A 27,874-nucleotide genomic window follows, 5' to 3' on the forward strand; every position below is an offset into this window, starting at 1 on the left:
GGAACGCGGAATAAGTAACTAACTTCACACCGGTTCAAGATGGCTTCGTCCTTAAACCAGCATGCTCTTCGCACATCGGAATTGATTTTATCAATTCTGAAGTCAAAAGGGGAAGAATCCAACTTAAGCGACCCCCTTGTTTTAGAAAAAACAGTTAATTCTACGTGTGAATTACTACTCTTCAGACAGGTGTGGTTTCAAGCTTAGGCTGGCTGGCTAGACTAAAACTAAAAGTTAGGCTAAACGTTATGCTAAGTAAGGCAACTACTATTAGGCCTATTCTGGTACTGTACTTGCTAATGTTACTAGTGTCAGGCCCAGGTAAGTGAGCCTTAAATCTAGCCTAGTACTACTACTAGGCTTTATTAAGCAAGTTATGCTACATTTTAAGCACTAATTGCTTAGAGCCCAGGAAGCCAGTCAATATGAACAACTTTGAAGTTAAATATTATGCCAATGATCAGACAGTAGTTGGCTTCAGCTAGACCGGCTTGTGATTGGACTAGCCAATATCATAGAACATGTACTGTTAAGGTGGCTGCGATATTTCTGTAGCATCCAGCTTGTGGAAAAACTTCGAGAGTAAACACTATACAGAACTGGCAAGTAGCTGGTGAGCTTGGTCCGCGACCTACTGTACATTACCATGGCAGTGTATTTGCATTTGCGCACAATTTCAGCTTTTGGGGCAAAAAGTTTTGTGCATTTAAGAGGCGTTCTGTACTTTTAAGGATAACTGTGTATTATAAGATAGATATCAACTTATTAACGATCACCTTGACAGCTCTCTTCTGCAAAATTTCTTGGTTCACCGACTGTTTGGTTACTTGCCTTAGGCAGGCTAGTAATTAGGGTTGGGCGATATTTGCTTTTTAATGTCACGATAAATAGTTCAAAAATTATCGCGATATTTCGATAATTACGATAATTTTTTCTTGTTGTTTTTAGTGTGTTCGCGAACACACTAAAAACAACTGCCGATTTCCCACCGGTGTTTTCACGCAGCAAACACACCGAGCATAATGGCGTGGGGTTCAGGGCCCGCCTTAGAGCCCCGTTGGGGTCAAGGGGTGGAACTCCTTGTGGGGGTCCAGGGGCGAAGGCCCCCGGAAAAGTTAAGTATTTTTGCGTGTCTGGCGATAAATAATTTGCAATTGAGGATTCAAAATACTGACTAACTTTATGAATTTAAATTGTCACGAAACTGATGAAAGTTTTAAAATGACAAGTTAGAGTAGCTATATTATGTGATAAAATGAAAAGAGAATTAATCTGTCTTACAATCTTTATAAAGTTTTACTTACAAAACTGTCGATATTATGAAACAGACTACGTTCGGCAAAGCCCCGTTTCTAGACTGCCTAACAATCAGTTTACAACTGCAGTGTTTAACCGTACTTTAATATCACGGTAGGCTAATGTGCTTCAAATTTTCGCAGGTATCTTGCAAAACAACGGCCCTGTCTAACACCTGTTTGTTAACATTTTTGGCACGGTTCCAAAAAACTTTTCATGGAGTAAACTTTTTTGGCTCCACCCTAGAATTAATTAGGTCAGTCAGTAAAGGATCCGTAAAGTTATGCGAAATATTATCTTAGACGTTCAAGGAAAGTAGGTAAATATCCCCGTAACATTAAGGTAAGTAAAACACACCTCAAGCCAACCGACTCCTCCGCATGAACAAAACAAACTATTCCCCATGATACACGAGGCACAGTCTATACCATACAGACATACTGTAGCACGATATCAAGGCCCCAATAGCTACAGTATGGCCATCTTTATGAAAGTAAACCTTGTAATTCCATGTTTTAGGCCACCAGGCATGATTAACTTAATGCTAAATATTGTTTCCATGTCCTTGTAGAAATCGTCAACTTCGCAAAATACAATTAGTTGTGTTTTTGTTGTTACGTGAGATCCGTAACCGACGAAGTGGTTAGGCTACTTACTATACACTTAACTATGGTAGGATATTATTATTATTATTATTATTTTTGGGGGGAAACTCTAGAAAATACTTTCTTTCCCCCGCTTTACACCAGATGTGGTCTTCTGGTTTATTCATAAATGGGTGTACTAGAGCCTTGTTTACATGACACTTGTTGCATTTAGCAACTACAAAAACACAACTAATTGTATTTTGCGAACTTGACGTTTTCTACAAGAACATGGATATAATATTAAGCATTTTGTTAATCATACCAAGTGGCCTGAAACACATTTTATTACAAGGTTTACTTATAAAGATGGCCATACTGTAGCTAGTGGGGCCTTGATGTGCTGCGTGTATGGTATGGACTGTGCCTCGTGTATCAATACTCCATGAAACGTTTCTTGGAAACGTGCCAAAAATGTTAACAAACAGGTGTTAGACAGGGGATTAGCGTGCAGTTGTTTGGTAAGGTACCTGGGAAAATTCGCAGCACATGTACAGTAGCCTACCGTAGTATTTAAGTAGGGTTAAACCGTACTGCAGTTGTAATCTGATGTACGTATAGTGTGCGCTAATCATTGTTAGGCAGTCTATAAACGGGCTTTGCCGAACGTTGTTTGTTTCATAACATCGGAAGTTCTGTAAGTTAAACTTTTTAAAGATTGTAAGACAGATTAAATCTCTTTTCATTTTATACCATAATATAGCTACTCTAACTTGTCATTTTAAAATTTTCATCAGCTTTGTGACAATTTAAATTAAAAAAGTTGTCAGTATTTTGCATCCTCAACTGCGAATTTTTTATCGCCAGACACGCAAAAATACCAAAATTTTCCAGGGTCTTTGCCCCTGGACCCCCACAAGGGGTTCCACCCCTTGACCCCACAAGGGCCCTAGGGCAGGCCCCTGGACCCCACGCCTTTATGCTCGCAAGCTACGCGTGCTCGGCATGTTCGCTGGGGGAACACCGGCGGGAAATCGGAAGTGTGTTCCCGGGAAATTGAACAAGGTTTTCCAACTGTGGCCTCTCATGGCCAGTTTGAGGATTTTCATTCATGAGGCAAAATTCCCTCCTGAAATGTTTTTTACAAACAGGGTGGTTCTAAATCTCTTGTAGAGAACATCATCAGATTTTTACAACGTGATGCTTTTTGAATTATTGGCTGTCAAAGACAACCTCTTTTGTACATCAGAGCAACTACATCCTCAACAATTAATATTGAGAAAAGGAAAAAACCCTGAAATTTAGTAGGTTGTAAGAACTTTATACCTTTAAATTAAGTAAGCACAAATACAGCTCTCACATGGTTATGTTGGTAAACAATTGGCATCAAAACCCCTTCCTCATGCTGAATCACAGCATGAAATAGCAACTTTTGAGCTGCGCGACTAACAAATAAATTACAGGAAAGCATTGTAATCATAATTTTGTATTGTCTGGACTGGACATACTGTAATAACCTCTGAAAGAATCAAGTATCCTGAAGCAATAGTTTTAAGAGCAATTTATCACTAATAAAATTAGTACAGTAGCACATACAGTATTTTAGCAAAAAATACCGAAATTGAATATTTTTGCACTTTCAAGTTGACCTAACTCCACAAGACATTGCTTGTTGTTTATTCCCATATCTGTGAGATAGAATCTATGGGCTTCTGTCATAGGATGGTAGTAGGTTGATTAATTGCTGAGTAATCTGACAGAAATCAAGAAAATGCCAAGTTAGCCACAAATTGCGGAATTTCAAAGAGTGATAAATGGGCAAATTTTGAAGCAATGCAACTGAAACTTTTGGAATATGCTTATTGTAGGTGTTCCGAGCATACAATTAATTTAAATATTTTTTAGTGGGGGTCGAACTACGACGTACTACAAAATCTGGTGATTTGCTATGGAATAACCCACATGCATGGTAGATTACCAAATGATATAAGTTAAATTGCTGCACAATTTGATAGGTGAAAGCTCATTTAAGGTTTGCAGAAGTCAAACCCTACGAAATTTCTTTAAGGTCAGGTCTCAATGAAAATATGAAAATTATGCTGATTTGACTTCCTCATATGCAGTAGAACCTCCTTGCTATTTTAAGGTGGAGGTCAAAGGTTGGCTCAGATATATACATGCAATATGAAAATCAGCCAGGGTTAGCTTGCAAACTACTGTACTCCTGTGCTGCATATTTACAACAAGTTCTCATTTACATGAGTGAATTGACCAATATAATCTCTCGCCACAAAGGTGTGTGATAAACCACATATTCTGTCTGGAGTATCGGGAGAAAAGTGTCACAAAACGTGGAAGTGTAAACAACCTTAGAAACAATATTACTACAGTAGATCAGAAATAATCGTGAAATGAGAATTTGATTCTTATCATATCAGATATTAAGGGCCCATAGTGTCACTAATTCATGAATTTTAAATACTCGAAACTCAAAATATCCAGGTTTAACTTTGTAAGAGAGTGGTGTGATTTGTAGTGCTTTCATGTTTTTTTTTTCTATAAACAGGATCTCAATGTGTTCAAACCAAGTAGGTCTAGTATACATTGGTACTCAGTATTTGGTTGCAACAAACTGTTGCAAAGGACACTGGAGTGTTGATTTGTCACAGGCTGTTAGGGTCAGTGTTGTATTCGAACATTGTAATGACTATTGCATATATTTTAGTGTGGAAAGCAACTAAGTTGCACTATGCCTTTTAGTCATTACTGCCACTGTACAAGTCAAAAGTATTTCTTTAAATTTTCTTCCAAGATCACAACTTTATAAAACTACCCAAATGAGTGGATCTGGGTAGAATCATAACTCCTAGGACCATGAGTATAGGCATACTCATTGCCCAAGCCAACCTAACATGTGTTGTTTCTGCGACAGGCAATACCATTTATTATTAAAAAATAATAAGTAGTAGCCCAACGCTACATGGAAATCAAATATGTCCAAAAAAGAAATTTACAACATTGAAACACAATTTACTGATTTCCAAAGCAGAAACTTGGTGGCTCTAGTTGTGTTACTTTCTATTTATATGTATAATAACCTGGATGTGTTTCCTTGACCTACTATTTACACACACAAAACTTGACTTGACCAGTGCAAAGATGCATAGCAGTTTTGTACCCAGGAGCTATACTTTACTTTACATCACTGATGCTTCTTAGGTGTTAGCATATCACGGGAAATTTGAGTCACATAGTTCCAAAATTGAAACAAATTAATTAAATACCTTAATATCTTGCCTTTTTTGCTCCTAGGATGGTTCTCATTACAATGATCTGGTTGGTTACATCAATAGGTGCCTTGGAACATCATCAACAAGGTTTGTTTTTATCAACAGTTGCTGTTTTATTGTGTCTGAGTAACTTTAAAAACATTAAAACGAATATGTTTAGTGATAGAATACTATTTTGTTGGCCATTTTAAGCAATTGTAAATTTAAACTATCCAGTGATCATTAAAAGAGACATAGTTTAGAGTTCACAACAGCAACTTTTGTTGAAATATCTCAAAGTGATGCCTACATACCATTAACTGTGATCCTTACACTACTCCAAACATGTGCCAAACATTTTGCATTGCCATGATTGATTTGTTTCATTCCTACGGACGACTAATACACCAACTACCGTTAGTAATTGTTTGGGAGAACAAAATTGTCAATTTTTACGAAAATGTTAGTTAATCATGAATTAGGGTTAGCTGACTAAAACTTCTATCTTCCATCAACCCCAAATTATATACATGAGTGACAATGGAATGCTAAAAAGTCCAGATGAATGCAATTTTGACCTTAAAGTTCAATGTCCAATTTGTATTTGTATTTAGAGTGAAATGCACTGGAAGTTTTAGATGTTTGTAAATGACAAACTTTACTTAAACATTACACTAAATTTGTACAATTTTCACCATTATATTTTTGTATAATTATGAGGGTCTAATCTATATTGTCACAGTGGTGCCATATGGCACCATTGTGACAATATAACTCTCTTAGACTGAAATATATGTACTTACAGTCAGTGTTATGCACATGATTTCAAAGGTGTGGGGGATGGATACAAATTCACAATTTTCCCTGACTGATTTAGGTACAGGGCTGAACTTATATGGAAGGGTACAAGGCAAACTAAATATTTATATAGCATGGGGCTGCCATGGGGCCACTGAAGCCAACACCTATGTAGGGGCCCTCCCCAGAAAATTGTTTAAACATTTACACTTCAAATGTTGCATTGTGAGGTCTATCTAGTCTATAATTTATGTCTGTATATGTACTGTAGCTCTTACTGCAAGATTGTGCTAATAAATAATAAACTCAAAACATTTGCAAACTAATTTTGATTTAGTGCCCTGAATGTTTATGGGAGGGCTAGGTACAAGTGAAGTATTTTCCATGGTGGGGTGTTGCCATGGGGTCATTGAAGCTGACACTCTGGTGGGGGGGGGTCATTATAGGTGGTCCAGGAGAATTGTTTTTGTTTAAATGGTATGTTCCCAGGTACAGTATATTTAGCCTGTAATTTTGGTCTAAGTAGCTTAAGTGGAAGGTTGTGCTAATAAAGCTTAAACTTTTCTTCCAACAGATTTAGGTGGGATCCTGAACCTTTATGAGGATCCAAGTCAATTATAAACTTGAAGTCAAGGGGTGCATTCTGAGGCATATTTTAGCATGTAAGTTAGGTCTATATAAGTAGCTCTAAATGGAAGATTGTGCAAATAAGTATCAAGAATAATAAAAACAAATCCCCAACTGCTTCATTTTACCTGCCCGCCCCCCTCTCGCTGTGCACACACCACTGCTTACAGTAAATTTCTTCTTTGTACAGAATTGCTGGATTGGCTCTCCTAGGACCACTCGTGTCTCAGGCATCTGCTCAGCAGTTTCAGCAGCACTGTCTGTCTTGGCTACATCTTTTATTGCAAATAATTCAGGTACTCACTTATTTGTTTTCTTTGTAAATAAGATAAGAAAACCTAATAAGTAACTAGTGTGTTTCAGCTTCTACTCAACATCAAATTAGTTGCTAATAACACAGTGTCAATTCTTTCATATCAGATTTGATATGCATTTCAGCTTTGATGAAAAGAATAGTCACACAGAAAATGATAATACAATTGTACGGGCCACACTTGCTGTGAGTTGAAAGAAACAGCATCTTCAAGTAGCACTTATGGACTTTAGTTCCTACCTTTAACAGTGAACCAGCAAATATTACAAGAAAATATTATCTAGGACTGTGTACATACAGTATGCCCTTCAAATGTTGGATTCTTGAGAGATTTTAATATTATGTAACTGAAAATGAAAGTATAATGATGTTTATGTATGTGTCTGATTGTGGCTGTGGATGTGTAAGCAGACTTTGCACAGGCATTTGTGTTCATGTTGGATGCAAGGCATTGGCTTGTCATGCGATAACTCCAAATGTACATTGTGGGTAAATGTGAAACTTGGTATGTGGATCAGGATGCATCTTCCTCAGTACAATAACCTTCTGTTTCTTGTGAAAGTCAAAGGTCTTTTGAGGTCAATAGAGGTAACATCTGAAAACCTTTATTAACAAAACTTCACAAGCAAAATGTGGATGATTTTCAAACTTTGTATGCGGATCCAGGCTATTGCTTTGCTTAAAGTCATGTGCACACATCTTTAATATATGAAAAGTGTCTTGGAATCACTACACCTTTGGCTTTCTGATTTTGAGGTTTTTGAGGACAGAATATTATCATGTACTGTAGGGTTAGATGCTGAAGTACATGCATAAGTCAAGATTGATAGTGCTTTATAGCTTGTCTAACTCTCTCCCATTTATCAGCCACACACTCAACTCTCTCAATTGAAACTATGTTCATCCTTGGTTAATCAAGTGCTCTCAAAGGCTTCTAGCTATCCTGATGTCAGCAGAGAATTAGCCAGTAAACTGATTCAACCTCTGGTGGAAAAAGCTTTACAAATTAAAGATGAAGTAAGTACTTAAATTCCATTCATCAAACTTTGTTGAGGCTGCTAAGAGTGACATATTTGTCTTATTAAATCAAAAGCCAAACTAACTTTAAAGGTTTCATGACAGTTAAGAGCAGCAGAAAGTGACACTTACAACACTTTCTATCAACTTTGGAAATATATATTTTGAGCATTGTATCATCTTTCATGCCACTGTAACCCACATTCAATGATCCACTGCAATTATTCTGTATAATTTGCAAGTTTCAATGATGTTCAATTCAGTGCAGCATGTAGTGGCTTGCAGCTTATCACAGCCATTTTTTCATGATACTTTCTCTTTTTTAAGCAAGCTCTTTAATTAGTCTATGAAACCCATTTTGGTGTGAGATCTTGTGCTCTGATTTTGTACTAAAATGAAAGTGAGACACCCAAAAGCTGAAAGCTATGTTTTGTTTCAATATTTCCAAATACAAGCTCTTTAATTACTCTGTGAAACCCATTTTGGTGTGAGATCTTGTGATCTGATTTTGTAATAAAATGAAAGTGAGACACCCAAAAGCTGAAAGCTATGTTTTCTGTTTCAATATTTCCAAATCACAACTTTATAGGCATCCAAATACATGACAAATAATTGCATGTAGAGCAGCACAAAGTTAAAGGTGAAAGTTACTTTCTATTCAGAACACTATTGATAACTTATTATGTATAATGTATTCATCAAGTATCTTTTGATCTAAATGTGTTGCATAACTTGTGAAGCTAGACTATGAAACTTCCTCTGTATAGCTGCATATTCTCCTCTTTCATATCTCTCTAGAGAGTGCTGTGTGGTCTAGAAGTCCTTTTAACCTGCATGAAATTCTTCCCTGGCCCATGTGGGGCAATGAGAAATCAGCTGGTGAATCATTTAATTGTTATCATTGGCAACAGCAAAAATGACCATGTGGCAGAGGTATGTAAAGTCATTTCAGTTTAATACGTACTGACAAAAGGAAAATACAAATTGAAACAGTTTGCTGTGAGCAATGAAATTATTTTTGGTAATTAGTACATAATTCTTTCTTCCTATTTTCATAAAGGGTTTAAGTCTGAGAGAGCTATAGCACTTTGCTTAAAGTACAAATCATTGTAAAAATCCTGCACAACTTAAAAATTCCATTTGAACCAAAGAGTAGGCAAATTATGGTAAATGACGTCAATCAGGCAGAGTTAGAGATGTTGAAGCTCTTCAGATGAAATTCTTCAAGAACAATATTATGTGCCTTTTTTCAAGTGTAACATGTGCTGATAATAAGACCATAATGGGTGGAAGAACTTTGAAGAGTTTTGGCCCATTTTTAAAATCTAGACCCATTATTAGATAATGGCGTTTTGCATGTAGTGGGAAGAAGAAAAGTACATGTGCTTCCTTCATATTTAAACACCCTACCATCCTCCCACGCATTTGTCATTTCCACCAAGGGTGCAACATGACCATTAAAAAGATTAGGTTTAATAGATAATTGGTTGCAGTTCTGCTGCATCTAGTCTTGTGTGATTTGTAGAAACTGTTAGTAATGGTCCAGGCTCTGAAAATGGCAAGCAAGCAACAGATAGACTAGAACCCCACCTCTCACTTTTTTGGAGTAGGCTATGTTGGTCCATTTTTGTACCTTGCTGAAAACAAAAAGAATATTGCAGTCATGATGCCGTGTGTATGGGTGCGTGTATGTATGTTTGTATGTGACACCTTGGCTTGTAAACACGATAAGTCAATATTCTACAGGTGGATGAACTTCAAACTGTGTATGTAGATGCACCATATTGATTTCTGATTAAGGGTCGTGCTAGGTCACCAGAGGTCGAACTGCGTAAACATTGTAACCACAATATCTCAAGAAGGGAAGCTTTGATGAATTTCATGTTTGACATATTGATGTCCCATATTGAGTAAAGAAAACCTGTTGAAATTGTTGGGAGTCAAAGGTCATTTACAGTCAACATTTAAGTCAAAGTCTGAAAATCTTGTAAACATGATAAGTCAAGAAGTACATCTTTCTTGAACTTAGTATGTTGATCCAGCTTGGTGAGTGCAAGAACCCTATTGAAATTGGTAGAGGTCAAATCTGAAACCCTTTACACATGAACTTTATTTTATACTTAGTTCTATGATGTGCTTTTCAAGTTTACTCAGTTTGGTATCCTATTTGTGTAGGGCAATAAACACTGGTTTGAGTATTTCTAGCCCAGTTGTCAACATTATTAAGTTCTTTTCTTTCATATTCTTTTCTTTCTTTCAGACAGCTGGAAACTGTTTTGCCTTGCTTCCTTCAATTGGTGGTGGCGGTGTTGGTGGGGTACTCTACAAGGAAGCCTGGTCTTACTACATGAAGAAACTTTTAAACACTTTGAAGGATCTATTTTCTAAACTCTACAAGGATCATGATTCAGGTGAAGAATAAAGTCAAATGTCATTTCAGTTGTTACGATACAGGATCATAACAATCATTAACACAAAACTACAACTAAGTGAAGGAAGCCTTTAATAGTTTGGAGAAGAATAGACAACTAAGTCTGTGATGTTTGTTGCAACCATCTTTGCAATTTGTGGCTATATTGGACACTGGCATAACATCAAAATGGAGGACACATCAATGACTCCCGGAGGTACAAGATAACATGAGCTGCTAAATGAACCATGTTTAAAAGCTTGTGAAGAAACATTTAGGTTACATATTCACAATGACAATAGGTCCTACCCTGTACTTGTTCACATGATGAACAACACAATCAATGTTTGCACTGTGGTAAATGCTTATACATGTATGAATGCCTCCATTTGTATACGGAAGCCAGTTGAGTACACCACAAATAGTGTTTTTAAACTGTAGTAGCCGTAGGTTTTAGAATCCAGACACATAGACTGCATCGATCAACAATGATGCAATATGTGTTTAACTTTGTTACTGTTTGACAGCTTTTGAGAACCAGGAAAAGGGAAGTGACATCATTCCTCTTCCACAACCAACTTCTGATGAGCCACAACAGACATTTACACTGGCAGAACAGGCTCAAAGGATGTTGCATATTATGAGATCAATGCTAGAGTAAGTAAGAACCCTTTTTTTTTTTTTTTTTTTTTTTTTAACCATAGACTGCACCAATGATTCATTGTAATAGAACTCAATCCAACATTGATTCATTGTAACATAACTCAATGCACCGATGATTCATTCCAACAGAACCTAATCCAACATTTATTCATTCTAATAGAATTCAATGTACCAACGATTCATTGTAATAGAACTCAATGCACTAATGATTGATTGCTAATAGAACTCAATGCAACAATGATTCATTCCAATAGAACTCAATCCAAGGTTTATTCTAATAGAACTCATGCACAAATGAATTCATTATAGCATGTATACCTCAATGTACCAACGATTCATTGTAATAGAACTCAATACACCAATGATTCATTGTGATTTATTCTAAGATAAGCCTGTTCATTGTTTTCATGTCCATAATATTTTAGTGTATTGAGTTAGAAACTAGCTTACAGGATCTAGTGTCAGGTCTCACACTCCAGATTTGTGAAGTTAGGCTTGGCAAAGAAATAATTTTTGCTACTGTTTATTGCTGCTACTCCAACTGTCTAATGTTGATCCTGCTTTGATGGTACCCATGTTTCTTTTTCAGAAATATTTTCCCAGCAACAGTTATTATTCCACACAGAGACATCCTTGCCATGATTTGCAACATCTTAGCTGTGACGGGTAGCTCATTGGTATGTTCCTTTATTTATTCCTGCTTTTGAATTTATGAAATAAGCTTTCCTTATTTGAGTCTCCCTTTTAGCTGTAAACACTGGTAGACCCTTGAGAAAGGTAAAATACTCAAAGAGTGAGCTTGAGTCTAGTGTTCAACCGATTATGCATAACAGAAAATACCGATTACCGATTATTTTTTCCATAATCGTACCGATTCCGATTATTTGAAAATGAGAAAATATCCCGTATATACTGTACGAAATCGCCAATAAAGTTTGACAGAAACAATAATTGTTGTGATTTTCCCCTGTTTCCTTTTGCTTCGTTGTTATACAAGGCTATAAATAAATATGAAATATGACATCCTACCTAGTCAGTACTGTGCTAAGCGAATGGCCTAACCACCTCGACGTGAATGTCACCTGTTAATGGCTTGAAATGGGCTAAGAATAGTTACTCAAAATATCCATCTCAAAAAGCAAGGGCGTAGGAACCGGGGGGGGGGGCTGGGGGGGGGGGCTGGGGGCGCCAGCCCCCCCCCCCCCCAGTGAAAAATATGGGGGGCGGAAGTATCATTCCGCCCCCCTGCTCCGAGAGTCAGAAAACCCCTTTTTCATTTCCAAATGAGAAAAAAATCTCATTTGGAGCACCAAATTGCATCTATAAGGCCAGGTGAAAATGCAAAATTATTTACAAAGTGGAGTGGGTGTTGAAGTGTGCTATATTGCACCAAATTGCATCTGAGGCCACCTGGAAATGCAAAAAAATTCCAAAGGGGAGGGGGTGTCCCCCTCCCCTTTGGAATTTTTTAGACCCCTCCCCAGGCCGGCCATCAGTCTTCAGCCCCCCCACTCAAAAGTACCTTCCTACGCCACTGTCAAAAAGTATCTCAGACAGGCTTGGGGTAATCGTAATCAGTAATCGTAATTGATTACAATCGATTACATTTTTTGAAGTAATCGTAATCGTAATCGATTACTTTTGTGAAAATTACAAAGTAATCGTAATCGTAATCGATTACAAGGGCAAAGTAATCGTAATCGTATTACATTTATGATTACAGTGAAATTTGAATGAGAAGGGCAAAATTAGTAGAAATGATTAAAACTAATTCTTACTATTGGCTTTTAGTGTGACCAAAGAAGTGTTCCTGCTTCTAGAATTCTCTAGCACAATAAACATTTCAATGTTCATTAGTAAAACGTTAATTGTACTCATCTCATGTTGTGGGGAAAAAAGTTATTCAGAAATTTGCCTACATTCCATTGTCCAACAACCCATCCAACTTTGCACCATTTACACCTCTTTAATTAATGTAATTAACCTTGTTGCTGAAAAAAATCACTGCAAATTAAGTATTTTGGTGGATCAGAATTTGCTTTACCAGAGTTGACCACTTTTTGATGAAAATAATTTACTCTTACTTTGGCCTTCCATGTCCCATGTACTGTGGAATGCCCCATTTCAAAGCTGTTTAGTGTTATTTTGGTGTTATAATGTAAAAGAGTTTTTAGTTTTGCTGCTATGTAGAAATTATTAGTTTACAAAATATAGTGTTGCATGAAAATCTTCATTTGTTTTACTTTAGTATTTGTCTGTTTACTCTTTGTCTGTTTAAATTGTATTTTTTACTGGACTTATGGGTTACACATCTTAAACGTGTTGACAGGCGCGTAGCCAGGAATTTGCCAAGGGAGGGGCGAAACTGTAGATTCGGCATTGCAAACTATCTAAGCGTAGCGCCATCATGTTGGCGCGAAGCGTACAAGAAAATTTTGGCTGAATATGCCTCCCAGGTCGCTGGAAATGGCACTTCCCAGGCCTTGTAAGTTGCATCTTAGCATTTTCTCTTTTGAAATACTAGCGATATCATAAAAACATTTTTATTTTTTTTAAATATGCTCAAGGAGGGGGGGACGGCTGCCCCCTTCGCCCCCCCCTGGCTACGCGCCTGCGTGTTAAGGCATAAATGTGTAATGCCTGGTAGGAATTGTAGATAAACTTCCACAATTTTGTCCATATATACTGTAAATGTCCTTCCTTTGCCCTATTTCATTGCCCTATTTCCCGGCAGAGAGTTATATTAAACAGCTATGCAGAGGATTTTGCAAGTAACCACAATGTAATCATGATTGTAATCACGATTACATTACAATGTAATCGTAATCGTAATCGATTACTCCAACTTTAGGCTGTAATCGTAATCGCAATCGTAATCATACATTCTCAAGTAATCGTAATCGTAATCGATTACATTCAGATGTAATCGCCCCAAGCCTGATCTCAGACAAACCATCCATCTTCAATCTTTACCAAAGTGTAAATTTTAATGACATGTTGCCTTCATTCCGACATTATTTTCTACTTATTTTCAGTATTATACTGTTTATGAACAAATAGAAATGTTACGAACTTCAAGTTAAACATATCTATTCGTTACCTATTTAACTCTATTCAGGTTCATTTAGAAAATGTAAGCTTAGGCCAATCAAACTGAAAAGCAAATTGTACCATCGTAACTTGTTTAAAATTACTCTAAAATGTAATACCAGATTGATGTAAAGAAATAATAACAACTAGAAACTACTTCAATATAAAATATAACATTCCCTCTATAAGACATATCACTTACAGTACCTTCCAAACAAATGCCGATTTCCAGCAAATTGAAAGTTTGCTACGCATTTTTTTTTTTTTTTTGGCAAACCGATGGTTAGGCTACAGTTCTCATTGACTTAGTGTGGTTGTTAGGCTAACATGTGGTCGAAGATTGCAGTTTCCGTGGATATTTTTATTTTTTATTTGCCACACAACTAGAGCGAATAAACAGATGGCAAGGTTAGATTTCCATGCAGTTGACTTAGTGTGAAGTAAGGCTACCCATGTGGTCGGAGATTTGTGAGGATTTTAGGTTATTTTCGCTGGTACTGAAATTGCTTCGTGCACGCCGTAATTTTCCACGGTAACTTCCCGGGGATTGTGCGCGACCCTACCGCACTGCTTCAAATTTGATGCGGAATGTGAAAACTGTTTGCGCGATTCGCGCTGCAACTGCAATTCCTAGCTAAAGCAAACGCATGTCACAATTAATTTTACACAGACACCTGATATAACGAGGGCGATTTTCTTATATTTCTTTTTCACACTCGTAATTGTGCTTTATGAGGGCTTTTTAGCACATCGCTCCCGCTTATTTCCGATCCTGTCAAGCACATTCGTTAATTCGTGAAATTGGTATTGCTGCTATGCCTACTGTGACAAGAAATTTGAAGTCACTAACCACGAGGGAAGCAAAATCGGCGACCCTGGCAGCGTAAATTGATGAAAGTATACACTGAAAGACGGATAGAGGGTGTCTTATTTTAATATTTCGTAGTAAAAGAACAAACCTAATACATCAGTTGATATTTTCAACTTCCATATGTTTTTGAATAATGATATTTTCACCTTCCATATGTTTTTGAATAATCGGTATGAAATAACTGGTATTCCACGTAATTTTTACCGATTCCGATTATGTTCCGATTATGCAATATTCGTACCGATTCCGATTCGGATTAGGTTAATCGGTTGAACACTACTTGAGTCAGTTATACCTGAAATAGCAGCTCCCAATCCTAATATCACAATATATCTATAAATGGCATGTGCATTAATAGTACATACATGTTATTTAATCATGCTCTGGTAGAAGCATGGTAGTTGATGATTAAAACCCTTTTTAATTAACTCCAATCTTCTTCTTTGTCTGAAAACAAAAGAACAATCGTTTCTTGTCCACTGCAGACATTTGTTACTTGAATTGTCAGTTGTGTTGCAGTTGGATCTCACTCTGGTTCAGTTTCAAGCTAGAATTTCAAAATTGCATGTTTAAAAACAGGAAGTTTCTATGAATAGCCCTCACCTGTATGTTGTATGAATGCTACAATATCTTTATGATTATAAAATTAATGGTTTTAATGTTTCAAGTTTCATAAACAATTGATACTTCTCTATTCGCCCTGTTTTTGTTTTAAAACAACTCTAACTGCAAGCAACAATTTGACTTAATGACAATTGATATCAATTTGACTTTAACTTTAAACATGGTGCTCATTATTCTTGCTAAAGAGTACAGTGATAGCTTATGTAGTAAACAAAAAAGAAAAATGAACCAAGCGTAATAAAAAGGAACTCTATACTTCTTTTACAGACACTGAATGGCTCCACACAGTCATGTTACTTGTTGATGGTGTTGACTGGCATACATGAAGCATCTCTGGAATTGCTAAATGCTTTTATTCTAAGGTAATAATATAGCCATTGTCATGTTACAACTAACAAGGCTTTATTCATACTGTATCTTTTCATTTTATAGCACATGTCTATAACTTAATGTAATTGCAGTGCCTTAATTGTCAAGCAATGTTAACCGAAGCATTCACAGCTGGCATATCATGAGTGGTATAATTTTCATTCGTTCAGACTATTGAAGACAATCCAGAACGGATGCCCTCTTGGAGTGACAATTCCAAAAGGCTTTTAAGAATATGATAGTTACCCAACAGTGGTTTATATTTCTATGGTTTAATGTTCTTTTTATTTTTTGTCATTTTTTGGGGCAATTAATTCAAATAATGTTCAAAGAATTAAATATCACATTTGAAAGAATGAAAGCGGGACCAAACAGTATGTGGACAGCAAAGACAAACATCATTTTTATTATTTTGCCTTACATTGTATATATTGTTTCGGGGCATAGGGGAAACTGAAGGTAAATTTGTTTACCATCAATATTTCTATCACACAAGATTAAAGCAATAAGTTTGCTTTAATCTTGTTTTCAATGTTAAGTTTTTTCAGCCGCGTTCACAACGAGTCAGCAACTGGGGGAGGTAGTAGGCAGCAAGTCATTTTGATTAGCGGCCATCATAGGCTCAAATCTTGGTTAAACATTCCAAAGAATTAACCAATAACAGGCGAGTATACCTCACATGGCACATGTATTCTGGGGTTGTGGTAGCACTCTCATGATACCACATGAGAGTGCGTCACGTACTCGTTGCAGGGACAGAAATCTTCTTTCTGAGGATAAATAATATGTGAATGTGTCTGTAATCTGTCTCTCAGGTGTAGCAATCATCTGTTACCACATGGAAAGGTCATCAACCAGCTCCTATTACAACTACTCAATTGGACAGCCTTGTGTGATGCAGATGCCAAAGTCAATAGCTTTAAGTTCAGGTAACTAAATTCAAGCAGTTGTAATGTCATTAAAAAAAAAAATGAGTAAACCATTGACAAGATGCTGCCCAGAAGTAAATGATGCTGTAACTTTATAAGCAAGGCTTTGATGAACGTTAATCCCAGTAAGATATGATAAGATGGATCTACCATAAGTGGATGTACCATATTATGGAGTACAAGAATCAAAATGTCTCTGTAATGTGTCCTGGCAACAATATGGGTTGGCAATATTGTCAAACCCTGACAGAAGTCATATAGGAGAAATGTTTCTTAATATAAGGCATGCATGAAGTTACTATGTGAAAACCTGAATTGCTTTTTATTTTGTGTGAAGCTGTTTGTAGATGAGCCTATATGTCTCTTCTACTTCCTTTACAGGGGTATTAAATGTCAAGTTTATAAAACCTATCGCACATGGTTGATTGGAGTGGGTGCATCAGCTTATATGGGAGAAAATGCAGCCAAACTGATTGCACACATTATGAATGATGCTCACTTACAAGAAAGCCCACAACAGGTACAGTAATTACTGCACTGCTGTCTTACATTGTCACATAATCTCATATTACAGAGAAAGCACTTATGTTAACCATTTTTGGTTCCGATGCTGAATGCTCAGTAACCTTGAAATTGTGTTGGTGTGTGTGCATGTGACGACCAGCTTGTAAATTTGATATTTCAACAACCGCAAGTTTAAGTCAATGTCATACTGTAGATGTGCCCTATTGTTTTGGTTCCCATCTCATGAATATTAATGATGGGTGTGGCTTAACAAAAAATTCTTAAAATGTCAATATCTCTTCATCCCTATCTCCAATTTAGTTTATACTTGGTATAGTGATGAACCTACATTAATATTCATGAGTGGTGTGGGGCTTGTAAACATGATATCTCAACAACCAAAAGTTTAATCAATGTGATACTCGGTAGATATGTGCCCCATGATGAGTAGATGTACCTTATTAATCTTGGTTCTTATTTCATGAATATCAATGAGTGGGCATGGCTTACCATAACATTATTAACATGTCAGTACCTCTGCAGCCATATGTCCAACTTTGTTCATACTGGTATGGTGATGTTGCTACATAATAAACACATTCATGACATGGCATTACATTACATTACTATTCATCACATTTGGTAGACATGGCTTTTAAACACAAGAAAAGAACCAAATATTCCATGATTTTGGTCCTTGACATATTAGGTTGGTCGCACTACATTCATACAGTCAACTTGTTGTATTTTGTGTGCAATAAATGAATTTGAGTCATAGAACACAAAATTCTTCATCAGATATCAGTGAAATAGTATGTCTAATTAGCTTTATACATATTTACATGGATAGTAAAATGTAAGTAGAGTATATACAGACAGTACATGCTTATGAGATCATAAATTTTACTTCATGAATATTCATGCATGTATATGTTTTATACGACTTTGTCTACATAAAAATGATTCCTAGTACCATCCTTTATATGTTGCCGCATTAGTCAATAAATAATCCATTTTCATTTTGGTGTTCACAAGTTCATGAATATTGACAATATGCTTGTCCATTGGAACCACAAAACATTTTCATTTTCTGGGTTGCATTCTAGTTGATGGTACATGGACATGTGTGTACAAGGCTTACAAGCAATGCTCAAGAGGTTCAAGTAACAATTCCAAAAATTTAGTTCAATGAAAGTCATGTCATGGTTTCTACAATGCATTATGATCTACAGTCAGAGAAGGCTATTACCAGCATAAGCATACAGTTCATGAACTAGTTAACAAAGTACAGAGTGTTGAAGTATGCAGGTATTAAAGACAGTGTCTACCTTACATTGGCTGCATCGTAAATATGAGGCTAGTATAAGACATGCCTGTTGAAATATTACCTTCCAAACAGCAATTTTGTGTCACTGTCCATAGTCTGGCTTCTAATTTAATTTAATTTATCTGTTCCATCTCCAATTAAAGGAAGGTGGGAGGAATAATGTGAAGCACTGCTTAAATTCTGAATAATTAACTGTTAATGATTAGCTTCAAACTTTAAATAATGAAGAAATGAAAATCATAACTGTTACAATTGTGATGGCATGCATTTTTATGTGACATTTTGCTTGTAAACAAAATATATAAAGAAGGGAAAATATTGATTGTAAACTTTGTATGCTAACTATTCTTGGTTTGGATCAAAGGTCATCAGAGGCCAAACTGTGAAGACTTAACACAATATTGTTTTTATGTGTTGTTCCATATTGTGTAGATGTAGCTTACTGTTTTTAGAGGGGATTAAAGATTAGCAGAGGTTGATACGTGAAAACTTTGTAAATAAAATATCTCAATTAGTGAAGCTTACATGGATCCCATAAGTAGTTTGATGTAGCTTAATGTTGAGATTGAGTAGATGTTTGTAGTGGAAGGTCACTTGATGTCACAACAATTGAAAATGTTACAACCATGTATACAGCAGTTCAAAGGAATGGTTTCATTCTTTGTGTGTGGAACTGTGGTGTGTGGAACTGTGGGTGCACTATCTTCAGTGGATGAAGAATTCAAAGGTTATTTGAGGCAAGTGAAGGTCAAAATATGAAAACCATGTAAATATGGTATCACCAGAAGGGAAAGTGTATGGATTTTGAGCAAATGAAATAAACTGGTTTAGTGGAAAACAAGGATCATTGTGTGAAGCAGATGTCAAAATTTGTAGGTTTGAGCATGAAGATGGCTTTTTCTTAACTTCCATTGCCCTAAATATTGCAGCTCAATTATGGCTTCATTAAAAACATGTTCAACCTTACAGAAGTTTTTTATTGTAATTGCACTGTTACAATAAATATATGTTGTTTGCTTTTCTGAACAGGAATCAAATCTAAAAGAACCAAAGCAAGATCCATCTGGCCCCAGGAAAAAAAAACAAAAGAAACATCATCAGTGGAAAGTGGAGCCAGTTGGCAGTAGCAAGCATGACAGCACTAAACAAGTAGAACACCTTTATGTGACAGTCTTGGCAGGTATCTATCTCTCATATACAACTTTACTCAATGCAGTTCTTCCCCAGTTTAACAAATAGGCCCATTTGTTAAATGTGTCAGAAAACAACCTTGGTAGCAGTTTACCTTCATGAGATTAGATTCCAGAACTTTCAATGGGAGAGAGACTGCAAGAAGGTAGTCTGATATCAAGTGCTTTTTGGTTCCTTGCTAAAAGCAAAGGAACCTATGTATTCAGGTTGGCGTGTATGTGTGTATGTGTGTGTGACGCTTTAGCTTGTATGCACGATAACTCAACAAGGGATTGACTGATCATGATCAAACTTGGTGGGTGGGTGGCCCATAGTGAGTAGATGAACCCTATTGTTTTTGGTGCCCACAAAGGTCAGTTATGGTCCAAAAACCCAAAATACTAAAACTGCAATAACTCCCAGTGCCAATGTGCGACAAGGTTGATATTTTGGGACAAGTTGTGAACTGGTTAGGGGAACATTTTGAAACTTAACGGTCATGTGATCTGAGGTCACCAAAGGTCAATGAATGTTAAAAAACTAGTATTTTTGCGATAACTTGAGAATGAATTGTCCATTTAGGGTTGGGAGTTGTTTCAGTGTAATCCAATTGTCGACCCACATCTGGGTGACCCTTGACCTCAATTTGACCTCTGGTGACCTTTTCATGTTTTGGGGATTTTTACAGTTTCGATGCTATTTTCAGATGTCAAAGGTACCTTCCGATCATAAATATCGATAGGTTGACCCCCGTGTGACCTTTGTGTGCGAACTTATATGGGGTCAAAGTTTTCGGTCGGAGTTAGGATGGCTGTACAGACTTGTCGTGTTGATTTTTGGAATCGGCAGATCAAACTACATTTGAAACCAAGGTCAAAAGGTTAAAGGTCACATTAGAAAAAATGTGCTTAGTTTGGGAGAAAACGGGCGAAAAAGAAAATGTTTGGTTTTGATGCTAGATTTGGATATCAAAGGTACCTTCCGATCAAAAATGTCAATGGGTTGACACCCGGGTGACCTTTGTGTGTAAAGTTATACAAGGTCAAAGTTAATTTTCAGACATTTAATGCAATAACTCCCAGTGCCAAGGTGTAACAAGGTTGATATTTTGGGACAAGTTGCAAATGGTATAGAGGAATATTTTCAAACTTAACGGTCATGTGATCCGAGGTCATCAAAGGTCAATCAATGATAAAAAACTAGTATTTTGGGTGAGAAAATGGGCAAAGAAAAAAATGTTTGAATTTTTACAATTTTGATGCTATATTCACGTCTCACCAATCAAAAATGTCAGTAGGTTTACCCCAGGTGACCTTTGTGTGTGAAGTTATATGAGGTCAAAGTAAATTTTCAGACATTTAATGCAATAACCCCCAGTGCCAAGGTGTGACACGGTTGATATTTTGGGACAAGTTGCAAATGGTATAGGGGAATATTTTCAAACTTAACGGTTATGTGATCCGAGGTCACCAAAGGTCAATTAATGATAAAAAACTAGTATTTTTGCGATAACTTGAGAACGAATTGTCCGTTAGGGTTGGGAGTTGCTTCAATTTAATCCAATTGTCGACCCGCATCTGGGTGACCCTTGACCTCAATTTGACCTCTGGTGACCTTTTCGTGTTTTGGGGATTTTTACAGTTTCGATGCTATTTTCGGATGTCAAAGGTACCGCCTGATCATAAATGTCAATAGGTTGACCCCCGTGTGACCTTCGTGTGCGAAGTTATACGAAGTCAAAGTTAAAAAATATTAATGAGGTCACGGGTCAAACGTGAAAAACTCCCAAGTTGCAATAACTTGGCTACTATTTATTGGAATTTCGTCAAACTTGGTATGATGATATTGGTAGATAGTCTCCACACACTGATGTGTGTAGCAATTGATATCATGCATGTTTATAAGGGGGGGGGCCTAGCATTATTTCGTTATGAAAAGTTTGTATGCACAATAACTCAACAAGGGAATGACCAATCATTACCATACTTGGTGAGTGGGTGGCCCATGGTAAGTAGATTAACCCTGTTGATTTTGGTGCTCATATCATGAATATTAATGAGGTCATGGGGTCAAACGTGAAATACTCAAAATTGCAATTACTTGGCTACTATTACTAGTCGGAATTTCGTCAAACTTGGTATGATGATAATGGTAGATAGTCTTCACACACTGATGTGTGTTGCAATTGATATCAGGGCTTAGCATTACTTTGGCAACAAAAGTTTGTGAGCATAAATTACTGTTGTTGTATTAGGGCTTTGTTAGAAATTTCCCTATGAATGGAACTAATGAACAGCAGCAAGGAACCATGAAATGTTTTCATTCTGGTTATTAATGTTAATGAGGTATGCACTGGTGATAATAGAAGTCGAATATCTGTTTGACTGCATGCTAGTTATTCATTGGAAGGAAAGAAATTGTAGTTGCATGTGTTAGCTGTATTTGCTAATGCATTCTCAGTAATGAAGTACTATTGTGAACAATTTTATAATGTACAGTAAGCAATGTTTAATTCCCTTTTGCTGCTAAAATATTCCCTTATGCTAATTGCTAAGCAACAACAAAACTATTTTTACTGTTTTTACTTCCAGTATTGAGGACTCTGTTTTTCACATGTGGTTCTAGACTGAAGTGGACATTACACAGGGTTTGTTTTCACTATTCAGTGTGTTTCATTGTACCATGGAGCTATGTTTATAGCTCCATGATTGTACCCAGCTATATGTTGATATGTGTAGTGTTCAAACGATTATTGGAATTTGGCCGATTATTGCACAATCAGAACATGATCGGAATCGGTAAAACTTACGTGGAATACCAGGTATGTCATACCGATTATTCCAAAACATATGGAAAGTGAAAGTATCAACTGATGTTCTACGTATCAGCTGCTCTGTTGCATGATGTGATAATGTTTTGCCAATGTAGAATTATCGGCGACATACACGTGATTGATACTTCAATTGAAATTGTGTCTTCAGCTTTCTTCGGCTTGTACGATGAATAAAGCCAGCCATGTACAGTAGACTAGTGTTCTCCTGCAACAACTATCCAACTTCTGTGTCACTATTACTGTTGTATTATGGCTATGTTCTTAATGTGAACCATTGTGGGAAAGACTGAAACCTCAATGCTTAATTTTTAATAACCAATGGTCAACTCATTCAAGACCACAACATATATTCCATCTGTCTATAGATGGTAACTAGTTATATCAGTCATTCAGTAGATCAAATCAAGTCTTATTGCGGATGATGCTAATTACATGGAAAGCTTTGCATAGAGAATAAAACTTGGACCATACAAAACTAACATTAATTTGTAGATTCAAGGGCAGCAGCTCTTTTAATTCTTTCATGGTATGATAAATTGCAAGCTCCACTTGGTCATCTCAATATTGGCTTGTGTGCCTAAAGCTTATCAATATGGCTAGGAATATCAGCATGGTATTTAATAATTAATTGTATCTTCTCACACAATATATTTGTTTCTCTACGAATGGCTCCTATCTCTATTATATAGTTCACTGCTGATGTTAACAGTTCCTTAAACTCATCTAGTTTGTTGTATGAAATTTAAAGTCAGGAAATACAAAGTTTGTTCGTTACTGTATAAATGCGGTGAACTTGTCAAGAAGTAATTCAGAGTTCACCCAAGGTAATTAGTAGGAAACATGGATTACGGTTGTAAATGCACAAAGTAAAGTTAAAGCATAGGCCATCTATCAATTATGATACATTCAGATCACCTCATTTTGGTTGCTTGCATGCTTAAATTATATGGCAAGTTTACCTTCTCTATTCAGTTTCTTGTGGATATTCATTGGTCATGTAGACCTGCACAACCACAGCTTCTCAGGTATCTGTAGACAATCATGTATGATTTGACCCTACAAAATGAATCATATGAAGGTTTCACCATGTTAAGGTTGGTCATATTATCAAATTCACTGTATCTGTATTTCTATCACTCTGTGTTAACAGGATACACACTTAGCTGTTACCAGAGCTTTACTGCAATGCCAGAGTGGCCTAGCTTCCTCAGTCTACCAATCAGCTGCATGTAGAAAAGAGCTTTATCATGTTCTACTTGCCTCTGTTCTGGTTTCAAGTCCAAGTTGGTCAGTTCCGCTCAACAGCTGCATTTGCATTTTCTCTCAGGGAAGATTAGACTGTAGCTTTCAGGTAAGTTTTATTTGTTGTTTTGTTTTATTTTCATCATCCTGAAAAGTTTGATTGCTGTTGTATTACAAAATGTGGTGGACCTCAAAATGTAATCTCAACTGTGAAAGCCAATCATACTAATTTATGATCACATATAAATGAATTCCATGTGACCTAGTTGTTAAAAAATTTGCATAGGGGCAGTCATTAGCCATAGGGGCAGTCATTAGCCATAGGGGCAGTCATTAGCTTTGTGCTTGCTGTTCTAGAAGGCACAGTTACCATCTTAACTTCGAAGAATCCATTACTACTCTTTAATATTATGGAAGCAACTTTGCCAACAATGTGGGACACCTTGGTTTTGCAAAATTATTGGAATTTATTAGTTATTTCATGTGCTCTTCAAACTTACCACAAATGTTTTTTCAGAACAATTACCATTTAAATGTTTCTTAATGGTCTGAAAAATACCCTATAAGGATAAAGAATATCTATATTCTTGCTGCTCTATTGATCCATTCCCTGGCTGCACCACTGCCCAACATTGGTCATAGTTTTGTTTTAAATTTCAGATATTGAAGTTAGAAATTTAAAACACCAGATAAGTGTTCATATTTACTCTCTAACAAGTACAATTTCTACTAGGCAGTGTAAAGTGTAGTATTGCTAAAACATTAGTAATCGTACCAATGGGATACAAGGTGTCAAATTAAGTGTAAAATCAACTTTTACAATAACTACTGCAAAACAGCTCAGATAGCTACTACCTTGCTTAAGAAATGTAGTTGTGTGTTATAATCGTGTGGACTGCACCTAAATGGCTTGTTTTCCTGGTACTCAGTGGCAATAGTTACACAGTTCTAAGAACCTCTGTGAAAGATTGTCTTGAAAGTTAAGTACTTTCTTTTACCACAAGCCTCATTCTTTATTACAGGTTAAAGAATTTTGCACTGAAGCTATCACTGTATGTGAAAATTTGATCCACCCTCGAATGCCACAGATACCTATTGTAAGGATTCCCGAAGAAGAAACAGAAGCAAATTTATCTAGTCATCTACCATCGTTATGTTTTCCTGGTAAGGGACACTTTAATGTTAACACAGTCACAGAATCAGAAATTTCCCCAAACCTAGATCAACAGGATGTAATATCAGAGATTGTGCCTGAAGACAAGCTGCTTCACTCAGATATCACCACTGGGGGAAACTTCAAGGAAACCCAGTCCCAAAGGATGGAAATATCTTATGTAGGAGAACTTAATCAAACTGAGGAGAAAGGTGAATATGGCCATGATGGAGATCATCCTAAAAAACATGAAGATACAGAGCAATTTGATGATATAGCCATAGATAGGGAGGAAGATAATACAGACCAAGAGGAAGAGACATTAGGTAGTGATGGAGAAAGTGGAGATGTCGATGAAGTGGAAAAAGTGACATCTGAAAACAACATCATGCTGAAAGAGGGTGGAGTAGAAGAAAGTGGAGGAAGAATTAAAACACTAACTTGTGACAATCAGGTAGGCAACTGGATTTTGTCATTCATTTTAAGGGCTTATAAAAAATGGTTAAATCTGTGATTTCTGGGTCAAAGATCTGAGTGGTAGGCACTATTATAAAAACAAAATGAAAAACCTGAAATGATATTGAAAACCCTTTTGTTGTATATCTTACTTTGCTAATAACTTCTCCTGTGGTTTCTTTCTATTCCTAAACACAGAATAACAAAGGATCCATTGATGAGATGCTTGCATCATTTTCCACAGAGGGACCCGACATTGAAGCCTAGAGTTATATGGAAATGAAACGGTGCTCAAAGTTGCAGTCTAAAGATTTTTGAATACGCTATTTTGAAATAATGCTTCTCTGGGGCTGGTTGTGCTTGCAACATGTTTACTACTGTACAAAGACATTATTGACCAAGAAATAATTGTTACTTGTTTCAAGTGTTTCAAAGGTATTTCATGCATTTAGAAAGGCAATCTACCTTGCAAAACAAGTGTGAAGGCAAACAACACTTTTGCAGCAGATGTAAACTAGGACTAGCATGTTTAGTTTCATTGCAGTCTGATTGCATATTTAAACATTTTTTATTTTAAAACACTGAAAGGTTAGTATTATAACAGAGCTATGGTTCACAGAAATCACCTATGCCAGAACAAAGCTGTAAACATCAATATTGGCCCCAAATGTGCTAGATTGTCAAATACTTTCACTCATGTTCCAACTCCAATTTAGTAACATCCTTGAAGTATTTGCTCACTAAGCATTTGTCTAATTCAACACCCCTTGACATCTGGAAGTAACTTCAAGATACAGAACCTTCTCCAAAGTACTTTTGGAACTCTGTTTCATGCATGTAAAGCATGATAAAATGTGGAGCCAATACTGCTATGTGAATACTATACAATACTAGTATGTCTGCTATAGAGGATGTAGTAAGTCTGGCAATTACTACTATGGCATACCCAGTTAAATTTAGGGGTAGGATAGATGGTTGGAGGAATAGTGGGTAATTGTCTCTTCTCCACACCTCTTATTTTGGGTTAAGCTACACATGCTAGAGCAGCAATGCTGCAGAATCTCAAAACTATTAACAAACTTGTACTTTGAGGCTAAGTGTATCAGTTATTGCAAGGTATTGCATGGGGTTGTTATTTTAAGACACTTTATGAACAGAGAATAAATTACAACCAGAAAGTCAAAAGACTTTGAAAATCCTTGTTCATTAGAGATATTTTGTAAGTGCTTTGATCTCAAATTGAGAGTTTTAGATATATCATGTTGTATTAAGATATGCACACATTGTCAGCTGAACTTTTAACAGATCATCAGGAAAATCAGCTGTCATATTTGTCATTATTTACGTACTGTATATAGCCAAATTAAATACAGACATTGTAATTGGTAGGACTATAGAGGACTGGTGAAAGGGGAGCATGGGCGGGCGGTTGTTAAATAAGGTTGTCAACTCATAGTTTACATAACTTGAAATGTACATCTATTAGAGACAATACCATGACATAGAACAAAGCCACTATCCAACGAATCCTTGTGAGAAATAGCCAGCAAGTATTTCCAGTTTCCATGTGCTATGATGCTGATTTCAGAGGACGTATTTCTGTGAAAGTGTAGCTATACACGTAAACTCTGAAATATGAGCTGCAGACTACAGAGATATATGTGCAATAAGCAAACTATAATACATGTAAAGGACTATACAAGCTTGGCCTAATTTTGAATGTGACCTATGTAATGCTTGAACATCAAACATGATCTTTGCCAAATCACATATAGTAATACCAGTGCTGGTGACCAAGGCTCACGACAAGGATATGACAAAACTATCCACTCTTCAAATAGTGTCTAACCATGTACACCGCAGACTGATCTGTGGTGACCTCTTCTTTCCCCAATAACTGATTTATTATTCAAAGCAAATGTAAAACTGAAGAGAATTGCCTACCTCAAACATGCTTATGTACTCATTCTAGCCAGTGGCTAAGATGTACAATAATAAGATACAAAGGCAACTCATAAGGACATAATAACAAGACTGTTATCCTGGAATAGTTTATCACAATTATCAAGAAATGACACTACTTATTCCATCCTACCAGCGTTTGGAATGGTAGCAGCAGTCTTAGTTCCTGTCCAGTCCTGGTAATATTATACTTGAAAATTATGGAATTTTTGTCAAAGTCACAACATCATAACTTTCACCTAGGTACAATAAACAGAAAATGCATGTCTGGAAGTTGTAATGCCAAAATCTTTATTTACAAATGCAAGAACACTTATTGCAGATATCAAAGAAATAGAAGAAAAAAGGAAAACGTTCAAACTCGCCA

At 36.5% G+C, this 27,874-nt stretch overlaps 1 protein-coding gene across 1 annotated transcript; it reads left to right on the forward strand.

Moving 5' to 3' along the window:
* LOC139975462 (proline-, glutamic acid- and leucine-rich protein 1-like) lies at positions 1 to 27,430 on the forward strand. The gene is made up of 16 exons (XM_071983460.1): positions 1 to 189; positions 5,193 to 5,257; positions 6,765 to 6,870; positions 7,755 to 7,904; positions 8,703 to 8,837; positions 10,165 to 10,315; positions 10,842 to 10,971; positions 11,567 to 11,654; positions 15,830 to 15,924; positions 16,747 to 16,860; positions 17,242 to 17,380; positions 19,721 to 19,871; positions 22,453 to 22,508; positions 23,845 to 24,045; positions 24,959 to 25,543; positions 25,744 to 27,430. Exons 1-16 carry the CDS (start codon positions 40 to 42, stop codon positions 25,810 to 25,812), a joined length of 2,385 nt encoding a protein of 794 aa, XP_071839561.1. The 5' UTR covers positions 1 to 39; the 3' UTR covers positions 25,813 to 27,430.
* Positions 27,431 to 27,874: the final 444 nt, after the last annotated feature.

Source organism: Apostichopus japonicus, chromosome 10, assembly GCF_037975245.1.
Source record: "Apostichopus japonicus isolate 1M-3 chromosome 10, ASM3797524v1, whole genome shotgun sequence".
Taxonomy (NCBI): Eukaryota; Metazoa; Echinodermata; class Holothuroidea; order Aspidochirotida; family Stichopodidae; genus Apostichopus; species Apostichopus japonicus.